Source organism: Haliotis rufescens, unplaced genomic scaffold (assembly GCF_023055435.1).
Source record: "Haliotis rufescens isolate VD_foot unplaced genomic scaffold, xgHalRufe1.0.p SCAF_2, whole genome shotgun sequence".
NCBI classification, from domain to species: domain Eukaryota; kingdom Metazoa; phylum Mollusca; class Gastropoda; order Lepetellida; family Haliotidae; genus Haliotis; species Haliotis rufescens.
In genome coordinates, this window is record NW_025963890.1 from 10,372,576 (window position 1) to 10,391,505 (window position 18,930).

General features: G+C 40.9%; 1 protein-coding gene across 1 annotated transcript; it reads left to right on the plus strand.

Annotated features, from left to right (window-relative positions):
* Positions 1–1,334: 1,334 nt before the first annotated feature.
* Positions 1,335–18,481, plus strand: LOC124136150. Its single transcript, XM_046501969.2, has 4 exons — positions 1,335–2,953; positions 6,296–6,463; positions 12,859–13,002; positions 15,459–18,481. Exons 1-4 carry the CDS (start codon positions 1,645–1,647, stop codon positions 16,139–16,141), a joined length of 2,304 nt encoding a protein of 767 aa, XP_046357925.2. The 5' UTR covers positions 1,335–1,644; the 3' UTR covers positions 16,142–18,481.
* The last annotated feature ends 449 nt before the right edge of the window (positions 18,482–18,930 follow it).

Below are 18,930 nucleotides of genomic sequence, written 5' to 3' on the forward strand. Positions count from 1 at the left end.
TTTCCAGTGCGGCGTAAAACAACCAACCGACCAACCTAAGAAACTCAGCTAGCGTCAGAGGCCTGCTCATGTTAAAAATATATTAGGGTGTATGTTAATACAAAAAGTTTGAAGGATGAAGGATTTATATATATTAAATATCTGTCACAGCCATCTGGCTATGACTAAGGGTTGTCACACCAAGCAAGATCATAATTATTTGATAGCGGGGATCATATGTTGTCATAAATGTCACGAGAAAGAAATTCCATATTTTCATGAGACCAGTCCATGACGGTATCATTTAACAATGAATAGTGAGAGTGATATATAGATAGCAGGATGAGTGATAGGTGGGTGGATACAAGGATGGATGGGTGATTTATTGATCTGAGAGAGAGAGAGAGAGAGAGAGAGAGAGAGAGAGAGAGAGAGAGAGAGAGAGAGAGAGAGAGAGAGAGAGAGAGATGGATACAACATTTAATTTATCCGCTCGGTACGATAACCCTTGGTTGAAATATAAAATAATAGTGCAATCTTGCTTTCGGTTAACTGAGAGCAACTCAATGTGAATGAAGCATACAGAGTGAGCGTTGACTATTAATTCCAAATAATTTAACATACACAACAAATTCGCGGGGCGCGGTGTGTCCAAGTCGAAAAGGCGCAACAATTCATTATGCAGAGTTGCGCCCCTTTGAGTCTCCCCAAATCGTAGTTTCGAATCTCGGTTCGCCCCGATTATGTTTCCAGGTTTGTCAGCACCATACCCGTGCTCGTGGGTTTCACCAAAGTGGTAAACGTCTGAGATATGCATTGGGGCTTTGCTCCCACATTAAGCTGACACGCCGTGATATAGCTGGAATACAGTTCAAAGCAGCGTAAAACCCAACTCACTCACTCACTCACGCACGCACGCACGCACGCACGCACTCACTCACTCACTCCAACAATTTCCTGCACTAGACATCATTTAACAATAATCATGTTTACACGTACAACAATAATAGGCCAATTTTGTTGTTCTGCACGTAATACTTTTAAAGATTTTAAGGATCAAAATTAAGTTGGCTCGTAACAATTTCTAAATAATTATTTTCATAAATACCATCACGATACTGATGGCATAATGACTAATAAAGTTTTTTAAATCAGCATATCAGGTCTCACAATTTTTGGAGATGAGTATACAGCCACTCTGTTGTATGGCAAGGACCCTGCCTGTCACTGTCGACAAGAGAGAGTGTTTATGAGCGCTTTGAGACGCAGGCATCTACCGTGAAGGCAGAATGACACTATGACAGATTGGAAGTCGCCATCTTGAAAACGGGATAGGGCCACCCTGTGAACTACATTCAAGTGTGCTGAGTCGGAGACATACTCTCACCTTATCAGGTCGTGCGTGGTGTCCCCCTTCCCACCTGAGGATCGGTTGTATATCAGATCGTGGGATGTGAACCTCAGATTATGTTTGAAGCCCGCAGTGGTACACTGGAGTTTTGAATGCTGATATGTTGTGACAGAAGTATCGTGACAAACTCTTCATCCAATGGCTCCGGTTCTGAGGAATGTACTCTGTGTGTTTGACACCATGAAGTTGTGTTTGCTTCAAACATGCCGGTGGTAGCCTCACCAACGTAGCCTCATCTCCAACCATGGTTGACTATGCATACATATGTTCATATGCATGACGACGAAGATGATGTACCTGGAAATTTAGTTCTCTTTAAGAACAGAAAAATGTTGCTGCTGAAATTGCTACTTTGGGTCACGGCATTTTCGTGTGTGTTGGGAACTTCATCTTCAGTTGGGGATGTTCCTTCTGGTCTGCCCTCTGGAAGTGAGGTCATTCCACTAGAGGCCATAGGACACCCGCCTTCGTTGTCACCTTCCACTACTGCATCTGATGAAACATGTTGCCAAGCTCTACCCGGTATATGCGATGCTGACGGTGATTGCACTTTTGGATATACCACCTGTGCTAAGCTGTGCTTGTGTGTATCAGGACTGCCGTCATACATGTGTGAATACATGCTGAAACAAATACGTGATGAACTCACATCCTCCACCCAGCCTACAGTCAACTCATCCTCATCAGCAGAAACCAGTCCCACCTCCACATCTACCTCCATAACAACCGATGGACATGTTGATACAGTTACCATATTTCCATCCTCATCAGTAGATTCAGCACCAGGTTCTCCATCCCCATCTCCTTCAGATATCCTGGGATTCACCTTCGAATCGCCCATCGTATTACTCCAGTCTCATGATTCAAACCTTGTATCTGCTACCCCAAGTCTTGATGTATCGCCATCCTCTGTATCTTCAACTCCAGGTACTCCGCCTCATTTAATCGCATCAAATGATATGGTCATTGAAAAGGAACTTATAACACCGACCTATAAATTGCAGACTGCATCCACAACGTATATGACCACCCTGGAATCCCCCACAACGATGGAACCCCCTGCATCATCTCTTGGTCATGGAGACATAGATAATAGAATAGGGCAATTGCATCAAATTGAACCCATCATCAAATCGAATCATTCCCAAACAACAGATTCCAACATCATTGAGGGAGCAGGTCAAGAAATGCCCACTGAGGACTTATACTCGGATTTTGTTCCCCCAACAATGGACTCTGCCTCACCCTGTGAAAACTGTACGGGCACCTGTCTGTTTGATTGGAACAGGGTGCCAATGTTTGAATGCGAGGATGGGGAAGACCACAAGTGCAATGCCTTCTATTGTGGGGATCACGGGGAGTGTGTAGAAGATGCCAATGAGGTTAAATGTGAATGCTTTGCAAACTACACAGGAATATTCTGTGAGCATCGCTGTGATCGTGACTGTGGAGAAAAAGGAGTGTGTACCTTCCTGAATGAAACCATGCACTGTGTGTGTAACTGGAATTATACTGGAGGACAGTGCGATGAATTAAAAACAACTCCGGCTCCATTTGTGAAAGGTAACGTAGTGCTGCAGAGCGCTATATATAAACATGGTCGTACCACCATGAGAATATGCTTCTGTATCAAACTTGACTTATTTGATATAATCTTATGAGGTCCTTTTTGAAGTGGAAGGTCAAGGTTCATAGTAAAGTACTGCAAAGCGCTATAAACATGGTCGTACCACCATGAGAATATGCCTCTGTATCAATCTTGACTTATTTGATATAATATTATGAGGTCCTTGTTGAAGTGGTAGGTCAAGGTTCATAGTAAAGAACTGCTGCAAAGCGCTATAAACATGGTTCCATCACCGTGAGTATATATCTTTGCATCAATCTTGACTTGCTTGACATAATATATTATGTGTCCCCTTATGGAGTTTAAGGTCAAGGTTAACAGCACAGAGTTACATATTGTGAGTGAATCATTTTCTTATAAGAATATACTGTCAATACTGTTTTTCATTTATACTTAACGTATTGAAACACTTAAAATGTTTGCATGAATATATATTTTAAGTAAAATATTCAGATTTAAAATGCAATAGATGGTTATTGCAATAGGTATAGGTAATCGAGACAAACAATCCCTCTGACAAACAGGAAACTTGCATCAGGACTGACCTGTATAACGTAATGCTTCAATCATGTATACAACCACTAGACTATAACCTGCAAGCTAAATCATCAGTCATGTGACGACCTCAATAGCAGGGGTAACAACTAGGAAAGGTTAAAAGGACGTCGCCTGAAGGAACAGGTAGATACACGCTCACAGAAAGGTTCTTGCCCATTCCTCCATGAAGCTTACATATGCTGTACTAATACATTTATATGCATCACACACGGGATCCCCAGCATCAACAGTTGTTAAACTTACAAGAGATATACTGTCTTGACGGGACATGTTTACGGCATAATTAATTACTCGAAGCCGAAGGAGTGTTTTTTGCCCAGCTGTCGCTCCTAGGCAGATCTCCGTGGAGATACTGACGTAATAGTGATCCACCATTTTTTCTCCATCTCGGTTTGGTTTGTTTATTTAGAATGATATATTTAATATTATTTTAAAGGAAGTAATGTTATCGCACGAGATGATGCAGCACAAAAGTATTTCTGACAAAATACATCCACAAAGATGTCATGTTTTTTATTTTACATTTAATATTATAATCGGATAAACATGTACGCGAGGTCATACAGGGATGAGTTTAAATCATACCAGATGACGCGGTAGGCTGTCTCTTGATGTTCAGAATGCTTAATCGGGACACATGGGTATAAATGTGTTGAATAATAAGACATTTATTGTTTAATAACAGTAACTGTGTTGATTTATATTCAAAACTTTCATTGTACGTAGGTTGCCATAAGTTAGGTCGCCTTTCAAAAGTTGACTGGGGTTTGGCAATAAAATACTGACAATTTTGAAAACAAAAGCCTTTGTTATTATGCAGTTGAAAGCTTTACATCTCGCACAAAAAAACGTCGACGGATATATATGTACATGTAACAAATATCAAGTATAGTTATGTTTGTATCATCCACAATATATTGTTCCTTTGTTCCGTTTGTCCAATGAACACAGCTATAGGCATGTTAAGTATTAATCGAAAAAGAATATTCCAAAAAGTTTGCAAAAAAGATTTGATAATTAAAGTGTAAATAGTACATGGTAAGCTGGGGTAGGAAAGGTGATGTTTTGGTTGAAATCTTTCCGATGTACATGAAGGAGTATAACTTAGAGTGAACAAATTATATTATATATTATTATATTATAACAAATGCATATTCTAACCACATTTGGATTGATTTTACTTTTACACTAAAGATTATGTATGGATTAGATCAAGCGAATGACTATTTGCCCTTTGTATATAAGTTTGAAAACAATGTGTGTACATTGTCTGGGGTTTGCATATGGTACGTTACCTCTTTACTTATGTATGGCAAAACGCCATACGTGTAGGACGTTATCTTAGACTGATATTTTCTAAACATTATGTATACATGAAAATGCCATAGATGGGCATTATTTTTTTTCACGAAAGGAAACACTTGGGGCCATATGAATCCTTAGAAATGGAGCCATATTTTTAAGTTTTCTTATAAACATCTTATACTCACAATGACACACATAGAGGACATATGCTGTCATACGATCATATATGTACGAGATTATACTGAGCGATTAATTACGCGCGTCATTCTGTGACTTCATTAGCATATATAAAACTACCAAAATAGTTTATAGGAGTAAGTATGGTTTTACGCCGCATTCAGCAATATTCCAGCAATATCACGGGGGGGGGGGGGGGGGGGGGGAGAATGAATGCACGTTTCTTGGGAGAGGAAGGACCTACTCGAAACTGGACGGATACCTTCGGGAAATACACTTGTACACGTCATAGGTTTGCGCCTCAGTTTCGGAGTGAATATTGTTTCACCTCGCACTATATCAGCTATATGACGACGGGCTGTAAATAATCAAGCCTGGACCAGACAATCCAGTGATTGACATCATAGTTATGGCCCATGCCATCAGCTGACGGTGACACTAAATCAGACATGACCACCCAATCCAAATGAGCTGCCTCAATCCAGTGACTGACACCATGACCATCTATCTAGGCAACTGGGATTCGCTGACATGCAATAACCAAACCACTGAGCCTGACCACCCGGTCCATTTAGTCACCTCTTAAAAGAAGCAACGGCTGCTGGGGACTTACGTATAATATTATGGTATATTATTAAAGTCAAATTTGGTCTCGTCACGAAATGGCTGCAATATTGCCGATGTGACGTTAAATATTAACTCACTCACTCACTATAATATTATGGAAATCCCCACGGGGTTATAATCGAAACATGACCGATATGTAAGACACATTCGAGAACGGTTACACTGTAAAAAGATACAGTTTTCTGGCTGATTAGTTAAGCGACTATTTGAGATGATAAACGAGTTCTAAATAGGATCTAGGTTCGATACAATTGGCTTTCTTAGTAAGCTTAATCAATCTATAAAAAAACACTTTGTCTGATTACGCAAGCGTAAGGTGGTAACGATGACCCCCATTACACAGAAAAAAAAGTCCCAGTTTCCCACATGCATTAATTACAATATTGAAACACGGACCAGAAATAGGAAACAGGCCCTGAAGTATAGCCCTTTAAATAGAGGTGTGTTATACACTACTCAAAAGAAGTTAAAGAACACCTTTCAAATTACTATAGTTAATCTGTCTAGGTTTGACAGAACCTGTGTCCTTTAACCTTTTTGTAGTGGTATAATTCCATTGTTCAATTTATATCCTATCAAGGTGATATAAATATTATTGTTTTTTTCTCCAGTTAACACAATAGCTGTGAAGTCCGAGCCTTGGACAGTGATCGGGGTCTGCATTGGTCTGTTTGTCCTACTGTTCCTGCTGCTGGTCATCCTACCCTACTGGACATGGCGGAGACGCTGGCTACCCATGAGGAAGCTGGTCCACTATTTCCAGCAGTACGAGGATGATGGTGAGTTACCAAGGTTAAAATAGTCATCGCTGTGGACCCGTGAAGATCCGGGGTAGAATAAGTCCTCAGCAACCCATGCTTGTCGTAGATGGCGACTATGCTTGTCGTAAGAGGCGACTAACGGAGTCGGGTGTTCAGGCTCGTTGACTTGGTTGATGCATGTCATCGATTCCAATTGCGTGGAACGATGCTCATGATATCAATCACTGGATTGTCTGGTCCAGACTCTATTATTTACAGACCGCCGTCATAAAGTTGGAATATTGCTGAGTGCGGCGTTAGACAACTAACCAACCAACCAACCATAGCGCGGTGCCCTGCTTGGCTAGGCTCATAACTATACAGTGCGGGGTCAGGCACCAAGCACACACTTACTTTTTGTACATAATGTGTGAGTGGCGGGTGCTGCCGGTAGAGCAGGACATTGCTTACCCTTTCCGCGAACACCTGGTGTCATCAATTGCTTTTTAGTGATCCATTCATAATTTCTCCACTATTTTGCCTTTTTAAGCCGAATTGAATCGGTTTTTGCCTTTTAGGCTCAATGGAATCGGTCTCGGCGAATAATCGAGACTGGCTGTTCTCTGGGGTTGACGTTTTATATTTTACCACAAGGCTTCCGTTTCGTACTAATTCTTCACGTTTATTTCCACACATCCCAGCTCAAATAAACTCTTCTTGTTATAGAACTGTCCTATGGTATAGAAATAGAACTGTAACGTATATAGATCACGTGTTACTTTAGGTCGTCCAACCTTTGGATATCACTCGATGGCGTCCTTTTCAACTCCATTAAGTCTATACACAGGTACATCGCATAATTCAAACTGATGCGCCCCGTTCCACTTAGCAACCTTAGCACCACGACCTCCTTCGGGCAATGTTAAAGAATAGGAGTAAACATCACCTTTGCGTTGAGGTAGCTTTGTGGAATGGGGTCCTGTATTTGTATAGTCCCCAAAACGTCCCTGGCAACCCCGTGTGGTATCGTTACGGACGGATCAGTATAGGTATAAAGGTTTCTCTGTATAGAGTAGGAAAATACACATGAGTAGAGATTTAGTGCGTGAGTGAATGAGTGAGATGGGTTTAACGTCAATGTGAACAATATTTCAGTTACATCACGGTATGTCAGCTGTCATACTGATTCAGTGAACCACGCCACCAGTCTGAAACTATCATACACAGTAAATATAAAAAATAATAACAATCTGCCGGACAAATGAAATCATCATACCTCCATGTCATAATGATGAGATATGATTGGTCCACGTGATCTTGATAAAACTCTATGTAGCCCGCCTTGGAGGGAAATTAATTTCTCAGCGGGAGAATAAATCCCTTATATCCCGCTTCCAAGCAAAAATCCGCACGCTTTTTCCGAGTCAATGAAAGTCACGTGACATAGCACAATGTACCTCAGCTCAGTCGAACAGCTGTTTTCTATCAATTTTGAATTTGTTTAATTTTTGTTTATAATGTCACATTAAAACATATCGGTAAGATAAAATCGTTGTATCAGGGTCGCTTCTTTTTCAAATTTAATTTTCAAGTGTATATTTTCTATTGCCCCGCAGTTTATTTACCTTTACGTGTAACGCGTTGTAGCTGAACATTTCTTATTGATGAATTACTCTTGTGATTACTCAAAGTGAAAAATATCGCCCTAATTGACCGGAAATGTGACCTATGCAATCTCGATGACGTCGGAGATGAAGTTCACTACCTATTAGTATGTCTTCACTACCTATTTGTATGTCAAGCATTTGAAAAAGATAGGAAGTGTTTTGTTCATAAATATGTTTTATGTTAAACCAAATGTATGCAAAATTAATTATCTCTTAAATAGCTCAAAATTAGGAACACTAAGAAAATTATCTAAATTTTGCAATAAAATTATGGCTACATTTAGAAAATGAATTGTATGACAGGAAAACACTGTTTTACTCTATATTCTATAATATTTTGTGAGTATATATGTGTTACCACCAAGTGCTGACCTGTACATGTGCATAAATTGTACATAATGCATCTTATAATTGCATTGTACAGTTTGTACCTCCTATACCACAGACTGTGGCCTGGGCGTCATAATATAGCTCAGTTCAGTTACGGGTGGGGTGTCATCGTAACCGACGATTTAGAGACGAAGCTTACAATATCAACCACTAGGCCCAAGCTGGATTATTTACAGACTGTCGTCGCGTAGTTGGATTATTTACAGGTCGCCGTGGGGTAGTTGGATTAGTTGGATTATTTACAGGTCGTCGTGGTGTAGTTGGATTTTTTACAGGTCGTCGTGGTGTAGTTGGATTATTTACAGGTCGTCGTGGTGTAGTTGGATTATATACAGGTCGCCGTGGTGTAGTTGGATTATTTACAGGTCGCCGTGGTGTAGCTGGATTATTTACAGGTCGTCGTGGTGTAGTTGGATTATTTACAGGTCGTCGTGGTGTAGTTGGATTATTTACAGGTCGCAGTGGTGTAGTTGGATTATTTACAGGTCGCCGTGGTGTAGCTTGATAATTTACAGGTCGTCGTGGTGTAGTTGGATTATTTACAAGTCGCCGTGGTGTAGCTGGATTATTTACAGGTCGCCGTGGTGTAGCTGGATTATTTACAGGTCGTCGTGGTGTAGTTGGATTATTTACAGGTCGCCGTGGTGTAGTTGGATTATTTACAGGTCGCCGTGGTGTAGCTTGATAATTTACAAGTCGTCGTGGTGTAGTTGGATTATTTACAGGTCGCCGTGGTGTAGCTTGATAATTTACAGGTCGCCGTGGTGTAGTTGGATTATTTACAGGTCGCCGTGGTGTAGCTGGATTATTTACAGGTCGTCCTGGTGTAGTTGGATTATTTACAAGTCGTCGTGGTGTAGTTGGATTATTTACAGCTCGCAGTTGTGTAGTTGGATTATTTACAGGTCGCCGTGGTGTAGTTGGATTATTTACAGGTCGCCGTGGTGTAGTTGGATTATTCACAGGTCGCCGTGGTGTAGCTTGATAATTTACAGGTCGTCGTGGTGTAGTTGGATTATTTACAGGTCGTCGTGGTGTAGCTTGATAATTTACAGGTCGCCGTGGTGTAGTTGGATTATTTACAGGTCGCCGTGGTGTAGCTTGATAATTTACAAGTCGTCGTGGTGTAGTTGGATTATTTACAGGTCGCCGTGGTGTAGTTGGATTATTTACAGGTCGCCGTGGTGTAGCGGGATTATTTACAGGTCGTCCTGGTGTAGTTGGATTATTTACAGGTCGCCGTGGTGTAGCTGGATTATTTACAGGTCGCCGTGGTGTAGCTGGATTATTTACAGGTCGTCGTGGTGTAGTTGGATTATTTACAGGTCGCCGTGGTGTAGTTGGATTATTTACAGGTCGCCGTGGTGTAGCTTGATAATTTACAAGTCGTCGTGGTGTAGTTGGATTATTTACAGGTCGCGTGGTGTAGCTTGATAATTTACAGGTCGCCGTGGTGTAGTTGGATTATTTACAAGTCGTCGTGGTGTAGTTGGATTATTTACAGGTCGCCGTGGTGTAGTTGGATTATTTACAGGTCGCCGTGGTGTAGTTGAATTATTTACAGGTCGCCGTGGTGTAGTTGGATTATTTACAGGTCGCCGTGGTGTAGCTTGAAATTTACAGGTCGTCCTGGTGTAGTTTGATTATTTACAGGTCGCGTGGTGTAGCTTGATAATTTACAGGTCGCCGTGGTGTAGTTGGATTATTTACAGGTCGCCGTGGTGTAGCTTGATAATTTACAAGTCGTCGTGGTGTAGTTGGATTATTTACAGGTCGCCGTGGTGTAGTTGGATTATTTACAGGTCGCCGTGGTGTAGCGGGATTATTTACAGGTCGCCGTGGTGTAGCTGGATTATTTACAGGTCGCAGTGGTGTAGTTGGATTATTTACAGGTCGCCGTGGTGTAGCTGGATTATTTACAGGTCGCCGTGGTGTAGCGGGATTATTTACAGGTCGTCGTGGTGTAGTTGGATTATTTACAGGTCGTCGTGGTGTAGTTGGATAATTTACAGGTCGCCGTGGTGTAGCGGGATTATTTACAGGTCGTCGTGGTGTAGCTGGATTATTTACAGGTCGCAGTGGTGTAGTTGGATTAAAAACATGCTCATTAATTTATGTTTATTCATTGAAATATGGATTATTGTTTTGACAAATCCAGGTCGCTTGCCTGTTTCGTCTCTCAACCAGTGCTTAACATGCTTTGTAGATGAAAAACCAATGCCAATTAATGACTGAATGACTTCCTGCTTGAGCGTCTGTGATCCATCATCAGGTGTCAGGCGATATGTGAATGCCCGTTGGAACCTTGAATGGGAGACTTGACAATGCGATACTCATATGTATCACAAGATCGGATACACTGTTTTTTAACCAAAATTTAATGTTTAACTTAAGCAGTATTGTTCAGAGAAAGAAACACCTGAAGAGTTTTGGAGCCAAAATGAATAATGACACACATAAAACACAATAATAGATCTAGATCTCATTTTCTTAAATCCTTAAATATTTCATTACCCTTTTTATGACTACAAAGTCCAATAAAGATAGAAGCAATACACACAATGAGACTTCGCTAGTCCGAGCCCCGAGTGTTCGGAAACCAGTATCCATGACGCTTCTGTTTGGCATGACTGCATGTGTATATAATCCGGGGTAGAATAGGTCTTTAGCAACCCATGCTTGTCGTAAAAGGTGGCTATGCTTGTCGTAAAAGGTGACTATGCTTGCCGCAAATGGCGACTATGCTTGCCGTAAAAGGTGACTATGCTTGTCGTAAAAGGCGACTATGCTTCCCGTAATAGGCGACTATGCTTGTCGTTAAAGGTGACTATGCTTGTCGTGAAAGGTGACTATGCTTGTCGTAAAAGGTGACTATGCTTGTCGTAAAATGCTTGTCGTAAAAGGTGACTATGCTTGTCGTAAAAGGTGACTATGCTTGTCGTAAAAGGCGACTAACGGGTTCGGGTGGTCAGGCTCACTGACTTGGTTGATGCATGTCATCGATCCCAATTGCGTGGATCGATGCGCATGGTATCAATCACTGGATTGTCTGGTCAAGACTCGATTATTGACAGACCGCCGTCATATAGCTGGAATATTGCGGAGTGCGGCGTTAAACAACAAACAAACAACTAATAAATGTGTATATAAAACGTCAACGCTAGAGAATAACCAGTCTCGATTATCAGCCGAAACAGATGCCATTGGGTGTAAAAGGCAATATAGAAAATCATATAAATGGATCACTGAAAATCAGTGATGACACCAGGTGTTCGACAAGAAGGTAAACATGTCTCAGTCGGCAGCACCAGCTACTCACACAATTTGCATAAAAAATAAGTGTCTGTTGTTTGAGGTATCACAGCAACACTACTGCATTACGACGGCGGCCTGTAAACAATCGAATCTTGACCAGACAATCCAGTGACATGATAGCGCATTTACTGACTTTGTTGACAGTAAAAAAAAATATGTTAATTTTGAATCTTCTAGTACAAATGCAGAGATTCTGTTGGTTAAAGATAAAAGTGTATTATACGTTTCGTTAACCCGGATATTTGTTAATCCGGGCGAATTCAGTGGAGACGATACCGATCGGATTAGGTAAGGTGAAATGGGGTTTAACGTCTCGTCCAAGATTATTGCACTTATATAGCGACCTGTATCCACGTGTGTGTGTGTGTGTGTGTGTGTGTGTGTGTGTGTGTGTGTGTGTGTGTGTGTGTGTGTGTGTGTGTGTTTGCGTGAGTGTGGCTGCTTGTACTAATCCGGACAATATCGATTTTAAGTACTAGCCCACTGAGATACCATGCCGCAGTGTACACATGAATACCCCACTCAGACACAGTATACTGACTCCGAGCCGACCAGTCCTTGTTTTAGCTCCTTAATGCCGAGCGCCGGGCAGGGTAACAACAAGTACCATCTTTTAACTGCTTTTGGTACGACGCGGCCGGGGATCGAATCCCGGTCGGATAAACGGGGTTTAATTATACCAGACACGATTCAATTACCAGACCCCCCGCCCCCTCCAGTAGTACTCGTCGAAGTCACTATACAGGTGATTCGGGAATACATAGAGCTATTTTTCCAATTCAGGCAGAATAATCGTAATTTTAATTAATACAGGTTTATAAACACACGACAGTGATATCTTACCAGTCTTCGTTCTGTTCTATCTCTCATGCTCGGCAATGCAGGTGGCAACTACATACCATATTCTGATTCATCACAACCTGCCAGCCTATTCGTTTGGGGGGCAGTTTTCTAATCATAACTTTAATATTGGCGTGACGCAACTTGGTGGTGCCACCTACGACACTGTGGCTCTGCCAATAGCGTTCATTCCCTATTACCGATTCACTGCTTCATTCACAGATGGAAAGGAGTTCGATGCATTTGTGTCGTACAAGTCTACGAAGGAGGATGAGGACTTCGTGGTTCACAAGCTGTACCCCAAGCTGGAGAAGGAGCTGGACTTCAAGCTGTGCATGCACTTCCGGGATTTTCTGCCTGGAGAAAGTGAGTGGTCTTTAAGATAATACTGGTATAAAGTTAGATGATTCACATGGAGATAGGCTTAAATTTTCAATGAGCGTGTTACACTCGGAAAATGGTTAAGTAACACTCATTCTGTAAAGTCTTTGGTGAGAATTTAGAAGATGGAAGAACATGAGATCACATTATGTTGATCCTCAAAAAATAACAAAACAATACATGGCGTCTAGATTGAGATAAGATAACGTCCTGTGTATGAATATACTATATAGATATACAGACGTAATTCCGGAATGAAACGAAATATACGTGAACACTTTTGTAATAGATAATAACTTCTATATTCTTGAGAAACGACGTTTCGGGGCTACTTCTTGCCACTTCTTCAGATGAGTGAGTGAGTTTGGTTTTACGCCGCTTTTAGCAATATTCCAGCAATATCACGGCGGGGAACACCAGAAATGGGCTTCACACATTGTACCAATGTCGGGAATCGAACGCGGGTTTCTGCGTGATGAGCGAACGCTCTAACCACTAGGCTACCCGACCGCCCCCTTCATCAGATGAACATGATGAACATGATGAAGGGGCAAGACTGCCATTCGTTTGATGAAGGGCGCGATGAAGGGGCAACAAGTAGTCATGAAATTCGTTTACAAAGAATACAGAAGCTGATATCCATAAAAACGGGTCATGTATATTTCGTTTTCCGGAATTAAGTCATTACATGTATATAGTATATTCATATACATATCTCAATCTAGACGTTATGCATTGTTTTGTTTCTTATTGATGATCAACACAATGTGGTCTCAATATAAGCGACTGGTGGAACAAGTTTGAAAAGTGTCGTTTCGTAGCATAGATTTTAAGACGAAGGCATTACTAAAATTAAGTTAACCATTACACACTGGGTACTCATTTCATATGAATGACATAAATGACAAGGCAGTACGACACGCCTACGTGTATTACTATGAACCATTAATCTTCCACTTTATTGCCGAGCAGGCAATATATCTTATAAAGAAACCCTTTTTAATAATAAAGCAGTAATAATGAGGTTTATTGCAAATACGAATATATACACCTCAAACCATACACACTATATTCAATTTATTAAGGAGAAATATTTATGACACGCAACGTGTAAATACGTACGGCGCCAAGACATCGGCCTGGGCCAATTAAACATCCGAGTTAATAACTTTCTACTTGGAGACCCCCAAAAATGGAATTTAATAGATGCTGAAACACGACGTGGGCACGTTTATGAAAACTTATGACACTGGGAAGGCAAACACGGGCACCAGGTACCACTGATGAGTCAGAAGGGAATGTGAAGTGTTCACTGAGTACAACACATAATGCATCCTGTCGGTGACACTCTTCAAAACTTGGTCCATTTAGCACCCCCCCCCCCCCCCCCCCCACCCCCCCCACCCCACCCCCCCCACACACACACAGCCCGACACACGCACGCAAGCACACACACACACCGACGCACGCACGTACTCACGCACACACCGACACACACACGCACGCACGCACGCACGCACACACACACACGCACACAACCCATGCACGACAAAACAGTAACTTTTGTAAATGATATGCATAATACAGTAAGTATTTCGACAATAACGGTAAATGTACCTTTCTCACTGCCTTTTAAAAAATCTTTTTACATTTATTAATTTGATTGATGATTTTTGTGTCATATTATTAACTGAGTATACAGAGATTGCTTTGATGTAAGTGGGAGTTGAAAGAGTTGTTGTTAAAATGGATGATGTATCACTCATTCCTGCGATAGTTTGAAAAAAGTAATCTGAGTAATCTTAAAAATAAATTGGTACAATGAGGACTGGGTAAGAAATGAACTTGCAACCCCCAGCTGCCCCCCGCCATGTCTAAGATACCCATCAGCAATTGTGTATTATGCGAAAGAAAAATTAAACGATTTATATCAAATTATATTTAAAAATTGAAACCATGTAGAAGTTATCTTTGAGTGCCGACTAAGCGCCAGTACCGTTCATTTTTTTAATATAATATCGTGGGTACAATGTGTGAAGCCCATTTAAGGTGTCCCCCGCCGTGATATCGCTCGAATATTGCTAAAAGCGGCGTTAAACCATACTCACTCACAAATATAATATCGCTAACTTAAGATACAATATTGTCTTTTGAAAATCGAACATATGATAAAATCAACTGAGAGGTATAATTTCTTTTGCTTCTCAGTTGAAATTTATACATATGAAATTAGATTTTATTGAATAATAAGTTAAGAAAATATTTTACAATAATATGCCACCATAGACTTTATTACAATCGAGGGTACAAAAATATACAGCCAAACTGATTTATACATTAAACAAAAAAACCTGGACCTTTCAAATTGTTTAAATTACCTGTTCCCTGCCCGCAAGTTGTCTTCTTCAGATACTTCACCATCTTTTTAAATAATGTTTCAGCCATTGCCAACAACATAATGAAGGCTGTTGAAAGCAGTAGACGTACTATCATTATCCTGTCCCCAGCGTATGTTGAGAGCGAATGGTGTATGCTGGAGTACCAGAAAGCTCAACATGAGATGCTGAAGATGAAGCATAGGATTCTTCCAATCGTGTTTGGGGACATGTCTAAGATGAAGCACATGGATAAGAATCTGAAGCAGATTCTCAACACTGTTACGTACATTAATTGGCCCGGGGAAGAAAACTCCAAGAAGTTAGACCGCTTTTGGAAGTTAATGGTGTGTGGCTTGCCTAAGAAAAGGCAAGATTCAGATCAAAGCGAGACTTCCGGCGGAAGTAGTTCTAGTGACCTCCCTCTGACCTCTGTGACCGGAAGTCATTTTCCAGACACTCTTTCCGATGACGTTTTTCCCGAGAAGATCGATTCAGGCAAGACTTGTAGTGATGAGTTTAATGTGGATATTATTGACACGAACGATACAAATAACAAGCACCGCGGTAATGACACTGTGATTAATCTTTCAAATGACATTACGAAGGATAGTTTCACCACAAACGGAATCAACAAACCCTCAAGTGACGATCATGTGATTGAAATAAGAAAACTGCCTGGACATAAACTGAAAATATTCCGTAAATTCAAACTGGACTTGAACATTGGAAGGAAGGCGGTCTCCTAGCGTTTGCTTCAATATTCACAGTTCTACTCAGGGGAATGTTTCCATTCAAGGACAAAATGTGAAAAGTGTGACGCGAAACCTGTATTGATGCCATGATTTTGTGTGACACGAAGCCTTTATTGATGCAATGCTTTTGTGTGACACGAAGCCTGTATTGATGCCATGATTTTGTGTGACGGGAAGCCTGTATTGATGCAATGATTTTGTGTGACACGAAGCCTGTATTCATGCCATGATTTTGTGTGACGCGAAGCCTGTATTCATGCCATGATTTTGTGTGACGCGAAGCCTGTATTGATGCCATGATTTTGTGTGACACAAAGCCTGTATTGATGCAATGCTTTTGTGTGACGCGAAGCCTGTATTGATGCAATGATTTTGTGTGACGCGAAGCCTGTATTGATGCAATGATTTTGTGTGACTGTGTGACGCGAAGCCTGTATTGATGCAATGATTTTGTGTGACTCGAAACCTGTATTGATGCCATGGTTTTGTGTGACGCGAAGCCTGTATTGATGCGATAATTTTGTGTGACGCGAAGCCTGTATTGATGCAATGATTTTGTGTGACTGTGTGACGCGGAGCCTGTATTAATGCAATGATTTTGTGTGACGCGAAACCTGTATTGATGCAGTGATTGGCGGGACGCGAAGCCTGTATTGATGCAATGATTTTGTGGACTGTGTGACGAGAAGCCTGTATTATTGCAATGATTTTGGTGTGACGCGAAACCTGTATTGACGCCATGATTTTGTGTGACGCGAAGCCTGTATTGATGCAATTATTTTGTGTGACGCGAAGCCTGTATTGATGCAATGATTTTGTGTGACTGTGTGACGCGAAGCCTGTATTAATGCAATGATTTTGTGTGACGCGAAACCTGTATTGATGCAGTGATTTCGTTTGACGCGAAACCTGTATTGACGCAATGATTTTGTGTGACGCGAAACCTGTTTTGACGCAATGATTTTACGTGACGCGAAGCCTGTATTGATGCAGTGATTTTGTGCTTTGCCAGAGACGCATATCAGGGAACACTTTTGTAAACGTGGATTATTTCCTACTGTTACATATGCATATACTCCATGACCATGTGGCAGGTTGTGTCGTCATATAGCTGGAATATTGTTGATTTCAGCGTAAAACAACAAACAATTAAATAATGGGATGTGGTGATACTACAGCCGTTCGAAGTAGGAGGTAGCGATATGTATTGAGGTGGCTCTTTATGAAGACCATATCCATTGAGGTTTCACACACGCAGTTAAGTGCGAATAAGACATCAAGTTTCCACAACTCGACCCAATTTTTTTATAAATTTAAAGATCACTATGAAGACTGTGGAACTTGAGAATTGAGAAGAAACAACAGTTGACAAAATAATTGATCATCACAGACACGTGATGCACATTCTAGTACAAGCCTTTTCTTTAATATGCATCAATTCTTTCAAAATGTTCCATCGTTCATGAGTTAAAGTTTTGTATGGTAACGCCGGCAACTGTATCGCAATGGGGAATGGAAGACACCTAACAAGCAAAGCAAAACAAAGGGCTTTAACCTAGGGATTAAACCATTTGACTGCAGTGTGGCGAAGGTGACGAAACATGCTACCAAACCACAATTTCGAACGGCCATTATGTATTGTTTAGTGTAGCGTACAGACAAGGGCGGGAGTGGAGTTGTAAATACGTCACATGTAAATAGTTCTTGTGTATTAAGTGAGTTGAGTCGTATCGACAGCTACGTATTGTTTTTATTTTTACATAATTTACAGAATGTACAGTACTGTTCAAAACAAAGTCTCCTCGATAGCGAGACAGGCGTGCTCTGAGGTAGGATTGTTTGTAAACTAAAAGACAAAATAAGCTTCCAAACGATCTCAGCCTTCAAATCCAACGTCCCCCCGGTTGCATTCGAGGAGAGGTTTGTTTCGACTGGTACTGTAGTATTGATCTCAGGGTGAAAACACGCTGTTGAGAATGCCAATATTAACCATATGAACAGATAATATATCTTGGTAAACTTTGTATATATTATCAAATAAATGTCATAATTTGTTGTATTTAAAAAAGATGTAGAGTTTACTTTTTATTATATAATCTACCTCTGTATATCCGTCAGTGAAAGAAGTGGTTATCCGCCCCACTGTTTATTTCACGTTAAGGTGATGTTAGCTGCGGTATTCATTTCCAATCACCGTATTCTTGAATAAGATCAACCAAATAAATAAAAGCGACAAACCCCTTTCAATAATAAAAAGGACCCGTGAAAATTCCGGGGTAGAATAGGTCTTAAGCAACCCATACTTGCCGTAAAAGGCGACTATGCTTGTCGTAAAAGGCGACTAACGGGATCGGGTGGTCAGGCTCGCTGACTTGGTTGATACATGTCATCGATCCCAATCGCGTGGATCGATGCTCATGATGTCAATCACTGGATTGTTTGATCCAGACTCGATTATTTTACAGACCGCCGTCATAAAGCTGGAATATTGCTGAGCGCGGCGTTAAACAACAAACAAACAAACTAACAATAATATAAAGAAATCTTTGCTTAAAGCTAACATATGCTTTGTGACTGTCTCGATCTAGTCTCTCGTTATCATTAATGTGCTAATTTGGAATGTTAACGACATAGGATTGCAATAATAGTTTGTAAGCTCAAACTGTACTGGCTTCATCCATTTTGCAAAGGTAAAAATCCCTGTGACCAGGTCAGTGACGTTTCGTCATCATGTCGATATCTGAGACAAAAATATTGCCGTAGTAAGCAGCAGTCAAACGTAC

Excerpts from the sequence above, each read along its gene's own strand:
- LOC124136150 (XM_046501969.2), top strand. The coding sequence starts at position 1,645 with ATGCATACATATGTTCATATGCATGACGACGAAGATGATGTACCTGGA. Across the intron at positions 6,464-12,858 it reads CCAGCAGTACGAGGATGATG|ATGGAAAGGAGTTCGATGCA; the intron begins GTGAGTTACCAA and ends CTTCATTCACAG. Across the intron at positions 13,003-15,458 it reads GGATTTTCTGCCTGGAGAAA|CCATTGCCAACAACATAATG; the intron begins GTGAGTGGTCTT and ends ATAATGTTTCAG.